The sequence below is a fragment of the Mobula birostris genome, chromosome 30 (assembly GCF_030028105.1).
Source record: "Mobula birostris isolate sMobBir1 chromosome 30, sMobBir1.hap1, whole genome shotgun sequence".
Taxonomy (NCBI): Eukaryota; Metazoa; Chordata; class Chondrichthyes; order Myliobatiformes; family Myliobatidae; genus Mobula; species Mobula birostris.
In genome coordinates this window covers 16,217,301-16,231,071 of record NC_092399.1, presented here as the reverse complement: position 1 = coordinate 16,231,071, position 13,771 = coordinate 16,217,301, and the positions used below count along the sequence as shown (strand labels likewise).

At 40.9% G+C, this 13,771-nt stretch overlaps 1 protein-coding gene across 2 annotated transcripts in view; it reads right to left on the bottom strand.

Moving 5' to 3' along the window:
* Nucleotides 1-13,771, bottom strand: part of rhbdl2 (rhomboid, veinlet-like 2 (Drosophila)) — a 58,577-nt gene that overhangs the window by 30,444 nt on the left and 14,362 nt on the right. The window contains exons 2-4 of one of the 2 annotated variants that reach the window (XM_072247245.1): nucleotides 4,707-4,945; nucleotides 2,446-2,594; nucleotides 1,541-1,653 (exon numbers count right to left, since the gene is read on the bottom strand). In XM_072247245.1, the coding sequence (XP_072103346.1) occupies nucleotides 1,541-1,653; nucleotides 2,446-2,594; nucleotides 4,707-4,907 (463 nt within the window). In that variant the 5' untranslated portion in view covers nucleotides 4,908-4,945. The remainder of the gene's footprint in view (nucleotides 1-1,540; nucleotides 1,654-2,445; nucleotides 2,595-4,706; nucleotides 4,946-13,771) is intronic. The other variant, XM_072247246.1, reaches the window with a different exon arrangement.

Below are 13,771 nucleotides of genomic sequence, written 5' to 3'. Positions count from 1 at the left end.
CAATGCTGACTGGTTAAAAAGAATTGTTACGGAAATGGCAATGAAGAATCCTTCCAAATCTGAGTGTGATGGTATACCTGAGTCTCTGCATGGCTGACAGTAGTGAAAACCAAGAGAAAGCGACCGGCACGATGAGAGAAGCCCTGAAGAGCACCAAGACCAAGACCACAACTGTGTTTTTGGAATGTATGAACCAGGTACAGAACTGGCAAGCTAGCACAAATAACTGCAGAAATGCATCGTTACAACCTATAACTTGTCGCCGTACTGTAGAGGCAGAAGTGAGGACCCTGAACCACACCTGAGGCGCAATGGAGAAGAGGGCAAAGGATAGGAAAGATGGAGGACCTTCAATGCTGCCCTAAGTATTGGCAGCACAACGGGCAGTAAGTTCATCACCAGCTTCAGTACCTCTCCAGCGACAGAGTCACAACTGCGTAACAGACACGCATACAGTCAGTCCTGCCTGATGTTGTGATCTGCCTACCCAGTTGGCTTCCCATTAGCGCGGCGCTATTACAGCTCGGGGCACCGGAATCCAGAGTTCAGTTCCGGCGCCGTTCGCGACGAGACCCTGTATGTCCTGCCCGCGGAATGTACCGGTTCTCCATGTGCTCTGTGTTCCCCCCACAGTCCAAAGGCATACCGGGTAGGTTAATTAGTCATCGTAAATTTTCCCTTGATTAGGCTAGGATTAAACCGGGGTTGTCAGGAGGTTACTGGGGTAGCAGCACTTGAAGGGCCGATTCCGCACTGTATTGCTAAATAGGTGGATAGAGAGATAAACAACCATCCATGTTGGTGCTTGACCTAGTAATATTAAGCAGTGTGACCCTTGCTACAAATGCGTACCTGTGTGTACATCAAACACTGCATCACAGTCACAAAAGGGAGGTAATAGGGAACTGAATTTTGGGCGCCTGGATTTTTCTTCAAAATATCAGTGAAGGGGTGGCCTTTGAGGTCATAACATGTGCAACTTGGGGAATTCAGGGCAATTACTCTGCAAATACAGTTCTTCTGGATTTTGCAATCCTTAACAAAAGGATTTTTGTGTGTAAAATGTGGAAGGTGAAGTTGAAGAAGGAACTGTGTTACGAAAAAAAACTGGTGCAAAAGGTTGCTCACAATGAGAGCTAGCACGTGAGCACAGATGCACTTAGTGACAAGCTTTCAGCCAGACTTTCCAGGCTGGCTGGTTTCCTTTTCTCTTTTCGATGTAACTCATTCCTCAATTCCAAATGTAGAATGTGCCGCAGTCTACAAAATGGTACTGCAGGCAGGACTGCTGAACCGCTCCAGAGGCCCACGTTCAGTCCTTGCCTCTAATGCTACCTGTTTCCTCCCACTAATTTGCACTTTATTGTGGATGGGTGTCAAGAGAAATGTGGGAGAATTGGTGAGCAAATGAGCAAGAACAGGGCCACTGGGAAATAAGTGCAGGGGTGTAGGACTACCAGGATTGCTCTCAACAGGGCAAAGTAGGCGTCCTCTGTGACGTTAAAAAAAAGATAATTCTGAAACAGGCATTATAACTCACCTCCAATCACACCTGCAATATAGACTAGGCCAACCCGGTGGCCTTTGTGCACCAGCTCCAAAGGAATTCCCAGAATAAGCTGCATGATGAGATTCCCTAGTAAGTGCTGAACACTGCCAATATATAAAAAAAAATCCAACAGGTTATTTCTAGTGATAATACCCCCAGGCCATCTTCTGTCTTACACTGGCCTGTCTGCACATCTAATCCCAGAAGTACAAATGAAACTGTTCAACTTTTGAAGCTGTAGCATTGTTCACTATTTTATAGCTTCAAATCAATGTCAAATCCTCTTACCAGACTTTTGTCTTTTATACACAATACCCATGAGTGCAACAAAGGAGCAAAATGGAATCTCCTCACAGGACAGACAGAGGGGTTCTGTTTGACACAGAAGATTTGGTAGTTTTCTTTTTGTAGAAATTTAGTATTAAAACTGATAATTAGCCAGCCGTTTAAAAAGTGATTGAACTTCTTGCCCAAGTCACAGCTTTACTGGTTTTGTGTGGAAGTACAGACAGGGTATGCATATATTTAAGAGACTCTAGTCACACCTTGTTTATTTCTTCCCACGTATAACCTTCAATCATAATCATTGAGGCAAGAGGTGCTTTAAGTCAACATTACAACCAAGTAGTGCCAGCCAGTGGTGCAGTGGACTTTGACGCAAGTGGTCCCAGGTTCGAACCTGGCCAGCTCTTTGCAAGCTTTCCACCTGTGCTGAGTTGAACGTTGGGCTTGCAACTCAACATCATAAAAAAACAGACAAATGCTAAAGAAATGGTAAGGTTGCTGCCTAATGCGCCACAAGGCATGGAGAGGAACAACAACCACCAAGTGATTTCAGACATTTTACGCACATTAATATCCCTACAATAAACAAGATCCATCGAGTAAACTCTTACCCAGCATGCACCAGCATGTATGAAACAAATCTCCAGGCCTCTTGCCTCTTTTCAGGCATATACGTGAAGGGGCTTTCGAGCATTCCTTTTTCAAGGGTAATCCACTGTGTCTGAGGCATCCAAACAGCATAATAAATAAAAACAGCCAGCTGAAAATAAAATGAGAATTTCAAAATAGAAACAGTTTTTTTTTTAACAAGATAACTAACTTAATCCACCACAGATTATAATTATTGTGCTCTTTGGCATTGACAAAATCCCAGAAAATGTACACTTGGCCTTTTGCAACGTGTGTTTTATAGCAAGTCCTCCCTATGATACAGGTTATTTCCTCTGCAATTGAATTTCAGTTTTCAGTGTGATTAGAATTGGCGGATGACCTGTGATCTTGAGCAGTCAGAGACCTGAGCTCCAAAGGGACACAAATAAATTCTTGGTGATAATTGCAATCTTAGTGCAGATAGCAACAAGCAAATCTATCAGTGCACTAATGAGCCTCTCAAGTCCTCCAATATTTCCAATAAAATTTCTGCTGGAATGGAGTTCTTCTACCGGATGGGCGTGAGATTGTCTGATCTTTATCAGATCAGCTCCGGATACAGGAAAATTTCAACCTCAGTACATAGACTGCTCATGTGTGTGTGTGGTGCACACATCCTCTCACAGGCCAAGCTCCAAACCTTCTTAATCCCTTCACCGTGCAGGAGGATAGGCCTCATACTAAACACTCTGAGAGAGAAGGTCTTCCAACAAAATGCTCCACCATATAGCACAGCCCTGCAACACTTTGTATTTTCTTAAACTATTTAAACCTATTGGACTATCTTTGCACAAGGTATCGTGCAGAAACTCAGCATCTGTGGAAGGAAATAAACAGTTGACTTTTCAGACTGATCACCAGAGATATTTAGAAGAAGTTCAAATACCTTAATCACTGAATTGGGTACAAAAGGATCTTATTGCGAGGTTAATATAATAGGAGGTGGGAGGAGAGAGAGCAGCACGCAGCCCTCCGATGAAAAATGATATTGTATCTGTTAAATAGGGGCTGTGGACAATTCTGATTTGATGGAGACAGACATGAAAGCACAAAGGAACATCTGGAGAAATTTCTGAAACGCCCGTTCGCTGCTGTCGTTACTGTGTGGTCGGGAATCTTTCGGAGGGAAGGCCTCAAAATCCCCGGCCTTGCCTGCTTTTGGCGACCGAGAAGGAGGTCGAATCGTTCGGATAGACATGGCGCTCAGGACTCGGTGTCGGAGAGCTGATCAGAGCTCGAAGTTTTCGGATGACTCAGAGTCGGACCGTGGTCGGGTATGGCAGGGAGAGTTTTTCTTCCTTCTCCCGTCTGCGTGAGATGTGGGACATTTGAGAGACCTTGAACTTTTACTGTGCTCATGGACTTCTTCATCAAGTTATGGTATTGTTGCACTGTTGTAACTATATGTTATAATTATGTGGTTTTGTTAGTTTTTCTCAGTCTTGGTCTGTCCTGTGTTTTGTGATATCACACCGGAGGAAATATTGTATCATTTCTTAATGCATGCATTACTAAATGACAATAAAAGAGGACTGCGTGTCTTCATAATCTATCTATCTATATAAGATCCTCCTAGTGACCCCATGAAAAGGTTCCACTGCAATTATAAAAGATTCCAGGAAGATGGGAAGCTTCATTGTCATAACGCAATGGGTATCATAGTTCTTCAATATAGAAAGAACGTGCAATGGACAGTAGTGTCAAGCCCACCGAGTTTGAGCTGACTATGAATCACCGATTTACATTAATTCTATATCAATCCCATTTTGTCTACAACTCTGTCAACCTAACTTTATAACACATTTTATCATCAGTCTCCCTTATTAGTGAAAAAAAATCATTCAAAAAACTCAATGCCCACTATAGAGGAGGCAATTCAGAGCAGAGCTTTCAGCTTATGTTCCAAAGTACAAACAAACATTATTGATCAGGTAAATACTGAGACTGAGGCACTGACATCTGATAGAGAGTTCTGTTTATGCCCTTTGCTTCTATTAATACTCCTAATTACTGATGAACTCACAACCATGAAATTTCATCTCGGAATATATGAACAATGGCATGTTCTGAAAAAGGTTAGTCTATCTAGCCATGCCCAACTTGGGGCTGAGGTATCAACTCTTAGGAAATAAGATCATTTACCATCGAGAAACAATGATCTGTTCTGCTCCGTTACATTTATGAGCTCAAGACAATAACACATCATTATTGCACACGCTACCTCGGCCAGTGTTATGAAGATTATGAAGAGTGGTGGAGGGAGGCAATTTGCTCTTTCCAAGTAGCGACTCCTGGCGCCTTCAGGAAGCATCCAATTAGACACATACGTGTGAACATTTTGACACCGTGCGCAACACTGAGATGATTCCCCGTTTGCCTCTTCAGGATTTTCATTTTCCGCGTGCCTGGGCTTCATCTCCATCGTGACCACCTGAGTAAATCCTAATTCAATGTTACCTGCTTAAAAAGAAAGTCACAGCAGACAATTACAAACGACATCAATTGCCAACCGTTTCAAACCGCGTTCTCAAGATCAGGCATATTATGCTCAGCTGACGGTAGAAACAGAAAACTGAGGCATTACTTGATGTAGTGCAATGTCCCAATGTACCACTAAACCTAAAAATACTAAAAACACCAAACACTTTTGAGCAGTTAGCAAATCTGAAAATTTTCACTTTAAGAACTTTACCACACAATTTCAGGAACCTTTCCTTTTCTTTCTAGCTAAAAGCATCTGTCCAGGCATTTGGAATTAGCATTGTTAATGATGCCTCCTGTCTGTCCAACAATCTCTTTGACCCTCTTCCAGGAGGCAGGAGGTATCGTACGCTGGCTTTGTAACTTCAAAACATTAAACTAATTCAAAGGGAGATACGGGAGTCTGAAATGTGGGTCTAACTTTGTGTTTACTTTAAGGAGGTGCGCACGCATCATGCGCTAGCGTGATGATGTATACTATTCACGTACTTTTACACATAATTCTCATTTAAATAATTAATATATATATATATGTTTGTATATGTGTTTTTACTCTCCTCCCATCCGGTAGGCATTACAGGAGCCTCCGCTCCTGCACCAGCAGGCACAGGAAGAGCTTCTTCCCTGAGGCTGTGACCCTGCTGAACCTCACATCACAGCACTAAGCAGCATTACACCCATACTGTACTGTCTCAGTACTTTTATATTTGTGTGCTGTAACACTTACTTTTTATTTGCAGTTATTTTGTAAATAACACCATTCTTTGCACTTCTGGTCAGATGCTAACTGCACTTCATTGGCTTTGTATCTGTACTCAGCACAATGACAATAAAGTTGAATCTAATCTAATCTAATACACACACACACACACACACACACACACACATGGAGTGATTGATAAGTTTGTGGCCTAAGGTAGAAGGAGTCAATTTTAGAAAACCTAGCACATTTATTTTTCAACATAGCCCCTCCTACATTTACACACTTAGTCCAGCGGTCGCGGAGCATACGGATCCCTTCTTTGTAGAAGTGGTCCACGGCAGGGGTGATTGATAAGTTTGTGGCTTAAGGTAGAAGGATATGAGTCATACAGCTCTTGTTACATGCACGTGCAGTTAAACTCTTTGAGTGAAAATGCAGAAAGTTTGGAGTTAATAACTCATCTCCTTCTACCTTAGGCCACGAACTTATCAATCACTCCTGGTGTGGACCACTTTCTGGAGGTCCAAGACGCCAACTTCTACAAAGAAGGGAATGTAGGAAAAATAAATGTGCTAGGTTTTCTAAAACTGACTCCTCCTACCTTAGGGCACGAAATTATCAATCACCCCTCGTATATATAAAATCTCAAATATGATTGAAATATTAAATGCACAATGTTATAGCATTAGGACAAGAATTGTTAGGATAGAAACAGATTTTCCCCCCAGGCTGTGAGACTACGGAACCCCCTTCCACCACCCAGGTCCCACCACGTATGAAGCTCCAGGAGCATTATGCGGTTTACTTTCTAATGTGTGTCGTAAACGCACCTTATCATTTGTTCATTTACTTATGGTGATGTTACTTCATGTGTTTTGTATGTGTGTAAGTTATACGTATTGTGCTCTGCACCTTGGTCCGGAGGAACGTTGTTTTGTTTGGTGGTGTACATGTGTGCAGTTGAAGGACAATAAACTGAACTTGAATTTGAGGCTAGCTGACTAAGAACAGCGAATCTATCAAGTCAGATCCAATGATTAATTAATGTCCCACTTCAAGCACATTCTGCAATGGTCTATCTTCCCCACATTTTCTCCAAAGACCTAAAAAGACCCTTTACTGTTACTTTTCTCTTTGGTGACATCGTTTTGATGCAAAACATCAGATTCGTGTTTGGAATGATGTGGTGCTACTTCACCTCATTAGTACCATCTCCCCCAAAATTCTCACTGCTCAACTTTAAAAGAAACTCGGTCTTGGTTGAGCTTCATATAAGGCCATATGGAGGAGAAGGTAACATACAGGCTTGGACAGAAAGTAGGCATAAATGGCTCCTGTGCTGCAGGAATAGATCCAGGGTCTCAGTATATATAAGTGACAGATGAAGGCATCTAGAGATGGTTACTAAATCCGCTGAAAAACGGTTGGGTAAGTAATAAAGATAATATAGCAGACTATCAAAGGATGCAGAGAGGTCACATGGAAGGATCAAGATCTGGAGCGTAATATTCAGGACATTTTGTCAGGACTTTTATTTTTAAAAGTATATTATCTAAATAGTGGGTGATTACAAAATTCTTAGATAAAGAGTATCTGGGTGCCTAGTGCAAGAATCTCTACATAATTACAAAAGCAAATATAATATTATTGTTTATTGCTCGGGGAATGGAATGCAAATCCAGGGACATGATACTCCAGTCGTAAAAGCCATTAGCAAGGCCACATCTAGAGTATGGTGTAGAGTTGTGGTCTCCTTATTTAAAGGAGGATGCTCAGCCATCATATCTACTTGAAACACCATCCATAATCCATCATCAGAGATCCTCACCACCCAGGTCATGCCCTCTTCTCGCTGCTGCCAGCAGGTAGGAGGTACAAGTGCCCCAGGACTCGCACCACCAGGTTCAGAAACAGCTTCTACTCCTCAGGCTCTCAAGTAAAAGGGGATAACTACACTCACTTGCCCCATCATTGAGATGTCTCCCACAGCCAATGATCTCACTTTAAGGACTCATTATCTCATGCTCTGGTTATTTATTGCCATTTATTTATATTTGCATTTGCACAGTTTCTTTTTGCCTTCTGCACTCTGGTTGATCTTTCATTGATCTTGTTATAGTTACTATTCTATAAACTTGCTGGGCATGCCCACAGGAAAATAAATCTCAGGGTTGTATATGGTGACATATAAGTACTTTGATAAAAAATTTAAAACTGATTTTAAATTAAATTAAATTAAATTTAAATTTAAACTGATTGGGAAAGGGAACTTAAGATTACTGTACCAATTGAAAAATGGGAAAAAAATCTTCAATTAGTTAATTTATCTTCTGTATGTGCTAAACATGTGTTGATACAGTTTAAAGTAGTGCACAGGGCTCATATGTCCAAGATAAATTATCTCGTTATTACTCTTATATAAATTCTATATGTGATAGATGTCATTCCGAGATAGCTTCTTTAACTCATATGTTTTGGTCATGTCTTTTGTTGAAAAAATATTGGAAAGGTATTTTTGATATTATTTCAATGGTTTTGAATATAGACTTACAACGTCACCCAATTACTGCTATTTTTGGGTTACCAATGATAGAATCAAATCATTTAACCTCTTCAGCTCGTCGGATGATTGCATTTCTTACTTTAATGGCTAGAAGATCCATTTTGCTGAATTGGAAAGAGATTAATTCTCCTACCATATTTCATTGGTTTTCACAAACTATGCTGTGTTTAAATTTGGAAAAAATTAGAAGTGTTGTTTATGACCCTTCCATTAAATTCGAAAAGACTTGGAGGCCATTTATTCAGCATTTTCATATGATGTAATTTGACCATTTCCAAACTTATTTTACTTCTCTGTAATGTTGGTTGAGAGAAACGGAGTCGTCGGCACTAAGGGTTTTTTTTTCTCCCATTTTTTACGATGTTAAAACAGCCCAGGTCATCTTTTTAGTTTAGTTGTTAATTCTGTTTAGATTAGGTTTTTTTGGGGGGGGGTTATTATTTTTTTTTCCTTTTTCATGATTTTTGTTTGGATATTTTTCTTTGTTTTATATTATTCATTGGTATCCTATATGATTGGGAGTTTTGGGGAGTGTTATTTGGCTTTATAATCACTCATGTTAATTATAACAATGTATTCCCAATAACTTTGTACTATGACCATGTCACGTTTATATCTTTATGAAACTAATAAAAAGATTGAAAAAGAAAGAAAGATAATAAATTTATTTTGAACTTTGTACTTTCATGCACTGGAGCAGTTCCAGGAAGGTTTTATAGACCAACATCTGCCGTGACAGATTGCCTAATAGGGAGCCTGGACAAGGAAAGCTTCTATCTGCCAGCTTACAAGAGTGAAAGGGGACTTGACTGAAACATATAAGATCCTGAGTGGTCTTGATAGGAAGGTTGTGATTGGGATGTCTCTTCTCGAACTAAACGTTACTGGATAAAGATAAGGGGTCATCAGTTGAGGCAAAACATTTTCTCTCAAGAGGTTGTGACTCTTTCATACTCTCTTCCAGAAGGCAGGGGAGGCAGAGTCTTTGAATATTTCGTAAGGGAAAGGTAGGTAGATTCTTGATAAGTAACGACTGATTGTTTCCTGTGGATTGACTGGAATGCAGAAGTTTGCAATCAAATCACCCATCATTTCTTAAATGGGAGAGTAATCTTATTTATAGAACACTCCCCCTACAGATGATGTAGTTCAAAGTGCTTACAATGGGACAAAATGCAAACATGAAATTAAAAGACCAACAGATGTTAGTTAAAAGCAAGGCTAAATAAATAGGTTTTGAGCTGGCATTTAATAATGTCAATTGACCCTGCATGCCTTATAGTTTTAGCTATTGAATTCCACAGTTTAGACAGTTTAGGAGATTAGTTAAAAAAAGCTGGCCTGCCAATGACTTTTGAGGGAGACTGTTTAAATTTAAGAGACCACACCAGCACAAGAAGATTTGGGAGCTCAAGCAGGATTATAAAACGAAAGTGATACTGTGATCTACTTCAGTCCCAGACCATTAAGAGCTTTAAAATAGAAACATAAAAACATAGAAAACATACAGCACAATACAAAGCTGTGCCGAACATGTCCCTACCTTAGAATTGACTAGGCTTTACCCATAGCCCTCTATTTTGCTAAGCTCCATGTACCCATCCAGGAATCTCTTAAAAGACCCTCTTGTGCCACTGCCGGCAGCCCATTCCACGCACTCACCACTCTCTGCGTAAAAACTTACCTTTGACATCTCCTCTGTACCTACTTCCAAGCACCTTAAAACTATGCCCTCTCGTGCTAGCCATTTCAGCCCTAGGGAAAAGCCTCTGACTATCCACATGATCAATGCCTCTCATTATCTTGTACACCTCTATCAAGTCACCTCTCATCCTCCATCGCTCCAAGGAGGAAAGGCCGAGTTCACTCAATCTATTCTCATAAGGCATGCTCCCCAATCCAGGCAACATCCTTGTAAATCTCTTCTGCACCCTTTCTATGGTTTCCACATTCTTCCTATAGTGAGGCAACCAGAATCGGGCACAGTATTCCAAGTGAGGTTTGACCAGGGTCCTATATAGCTGCAACATTATCTCTTGGTTCTTAAACTCAATCCCATGATTGATGACAAAGGCCAATGCACCGTATGCCTTCTTAACCACACAGTCAACCTGCGTAGCAGTTTTGAGTGTCCTGTGGACTCGGACCCCAAGATCTCTCTGATCCTCCACACTGCCAAGAGTCTTACCATTAATTCTATATTCTGCCATCATATTTGACCTACCAAAATCAATTCTAAAAGATCCAGGAAGCCAATGCAGAGTAGTTAGGATGAGAGTGATGTGCTGCCTCATCCTGGTTTTGGTTAAAAGTCTAGCAGCGGCGTTCTGAATGAGTTGAAGTTTGTCGATCGATTGCTTTGGAAGGCAGTAAAAAGTGCATTGCAGTAATCTAGTCTATTCAATATAAAAGCATGAGTTAGTTTGTCAGCATCATTACCTGACAGAAACTGAAACACCTTTTCAATGTTTCTTAAATGTAAAAAGGCTGGTGGGCCTTCTTGGCAGAGTCCACTGCCAAGAAGGCCCACCAGCACCTTTACTTCCTGAGAAAAGTAAAGAAATTTGGCCTGTCCTCAAAAGTCCTCACTAATTTTTATAGATGCTCCGTAGAAAGCATTCTTCTAGGGTGCATCACAACCTGGTATGGAAGTTGTCCTGTCCAAGACCGGAAGAAGCTGCAGAAGATCGTGAAGACGGTGCAGCCCATCACACAAACCAATCTTCCGTCCTTGGACTCACTTTACACTGCATGCTGTCGGAGCAGTGCTGTCAGGATAATCAAGGACACGACCCACCCAGCCAACACATTTTTCGTCCCTCTTCCCTCCAGGAGAAGGCTCAGGAGCTTGAAGATTCGTACGGCCAGATTTGGGAACAGCTTCTTTCCAACTGTGATAAGATTGCTGAATGGATCCTGACCCGGATCTGGGCCGTACCCTCCAAATATCCGGACCTGCCTCTCGGTTTTTTTTGCACTACCTTACTTTCCATTTTTCTATTTTCTATTTATGATTTATAATTTAAATTTTTAATATTTACTATTGATTTGTAATCCAGGGAGTGGGAAGCGCAGAATCAAATATCACTGTGATGATTGTACATTCTAGTATCAATTGTTTGGCGACAATAAAGTATAAAATGCTACTCTGGTCACTTTCTTTGTGTGGGATTTAAAATACAAATCTGAATCAAGGTTAACACTCAAACTTGTTACTTCTGATTTTACAAGAAAGATAGATAGATAGATAGATAGATAGATAGATATACTTTATTAATCCCAAGGGAAATTTGGTTTCATTACAGCCGCAGCAACCAAGAATAGAGCATAAATAGGGGAGCCAAGTTCCCAAGTTTATCAAGAAGTTTATCCTATTAGGCTTTGGGATCAACCAGAAGCACAAAGGAGCAAGTGACTTTCTCCTGGCCTTAATTTATATGCTGACATGCATATAATATTTCCATTCATTCAAATGTTGTAAGAGATAACACCACTAACTCCTGTACATAGCCAATAGCTGGAGGGCTTTGGTTATAAGCGATTGGATAGGCTAGGAACTTCTTTTCCCCCAGGGCACTGGAGGGTGAGGGTGACCTAATAGAGGTTTATAAAATCAGGACAGGCATGGATAAAGTAAATAGGCAAAGTCTTTTCCTGAGAGCAGGACATCCAAACTAGGCACAGGTTCAAGGTGAGAATGGGAAGATTTAAAAAGGGACACAAGTAGCAAGTTTGTCACACGGAGGGTGGTCAGTACACACAGCAAGCTGCCTGGAGAAGTGGTATTATTACAATGATTAAAAGGCACGGGTAACAAAGCTTTTGACAAGAGGGATATGAGCCAAATGCTGACAAACAGGACTAGCTTGGTCAGCACAGACGAGTCAGGCTAATATAACTCTATGACTATGACTCTGCCTCACCATAAAAACATTTACTTTCACCACAGTTATTTTGCCTATCTTCATCCCATCTGAATCCATCTCCTACAATTCTTATCCAAGTCTCTTTTACCTACAGATTCATTGTCCACTTACTCTTAAACTATGCCTTTTATCGTTGATCCCTCATAGATTTCAACTCATCCAAAAATCACATCCTAACTCCCATTAATTTCTTTTGTGATCATAGCCCAGCGTACCACTGCCCCAGATTTAAAATTCTCACCCCTGTTTCTGGCCTTCGCCCTCTCCATGTCTTTGAACATACAGAACTTGTCCAACTCAGGACTCTTGTTAACACCTGATTTCTATGGCCTCTCTAGTGAATTAACATTTGTTACATGAAGCTTCTGATTCCTGTCTAACACCACTTTGCAGCTCTTCCTCTGTGTTATATTTTCTTGAACCTACCTTTCGATTATGCCTCCTAATATTTCCTTCTTTAACTGTCTCAGTTCCCATCTGACTATCATCATCATGTGCCATGCCATATGGCCCTGACCATGATTAGAAACCATAGAAAAATGACAGCACAGAAACAGGCCTTTTGGCCCTTCCTGGCTGTGCCACCATTTTCTGCCTAGTCCCACTGACCTGCACACAGTCCATATCCCTCCATACACCTCCCATCTATGTATCTGTCTAATTTATTCTTAAATGTTAAAAAAGAACCTGCATTTACCACCTTGTCTGGCAGCTCATTCCACACTCCCACCACTCTCTGTGTGAAGAAGCCCCCACTAATGTTCCCTTTAAACTTTTCCCCCCTCACCCCTAACCCATGTCCTCTGGTTTTTTCCTCCACTTGCCTCAGTGGAAAAAGCCTGCTTGCATTCACTCTATCTATACCCATCATAATTTTATATACCTCTATCAAATCTCCCCTCATTCTTCTAAGCTCCAGAGAATGAAGTCCTAACCTATTCAACCTTTCTCTGTAACTGAGTTTCTCAAGTCCCGGCAACATCCTTGTAAACCTTCTCTGCACTCTTTCAACCTTATTAATATCCTTCCTGTAATTTGGTGACCAAAACTGAACACAATACTCCAGATTCGGCCTTACCAATGCCTTATACAACCTCATCATAACATTCCAACGCTTATACTCAATACTTTTATTAATAAAGGCCAATGTACCAAAAGCTCTCTTTACGACCCTATCTACCTGTGATGCCACTTTTAGGGAATTTTGTATCTGTATTCCCAGATCCCTCTGTTCTACTGCACTCCTCAGTGCCTTACCATTTACCCTGTATGTTCTACCTTGGTTTGTCTTTCCAAAGTGGAATACCTCACACTTGTCTGTATTAAACTCCATCTGCCATTTTTCAGCCCATTTTTCCAGCTGGTCCAAATCCCTCTGCAAGTTTTGAAAACCTTCCTCACTGTCCACTACACCTCCAATCTTTGTATCATCAGCAAATTTGCTGATCCATTTTACCACATTATCATCCAGATCATTGATATAGATAACAAATAACAAGGGACCCAGCACTGATTGTTCTTGGCAAATTTTTCTAGAGAAGTGGTTTGCCATTGCTTTCTTCAGGGCTGTATCTTTACAAGACTGGTGACCCCAGCCATTATCAATACTCTTC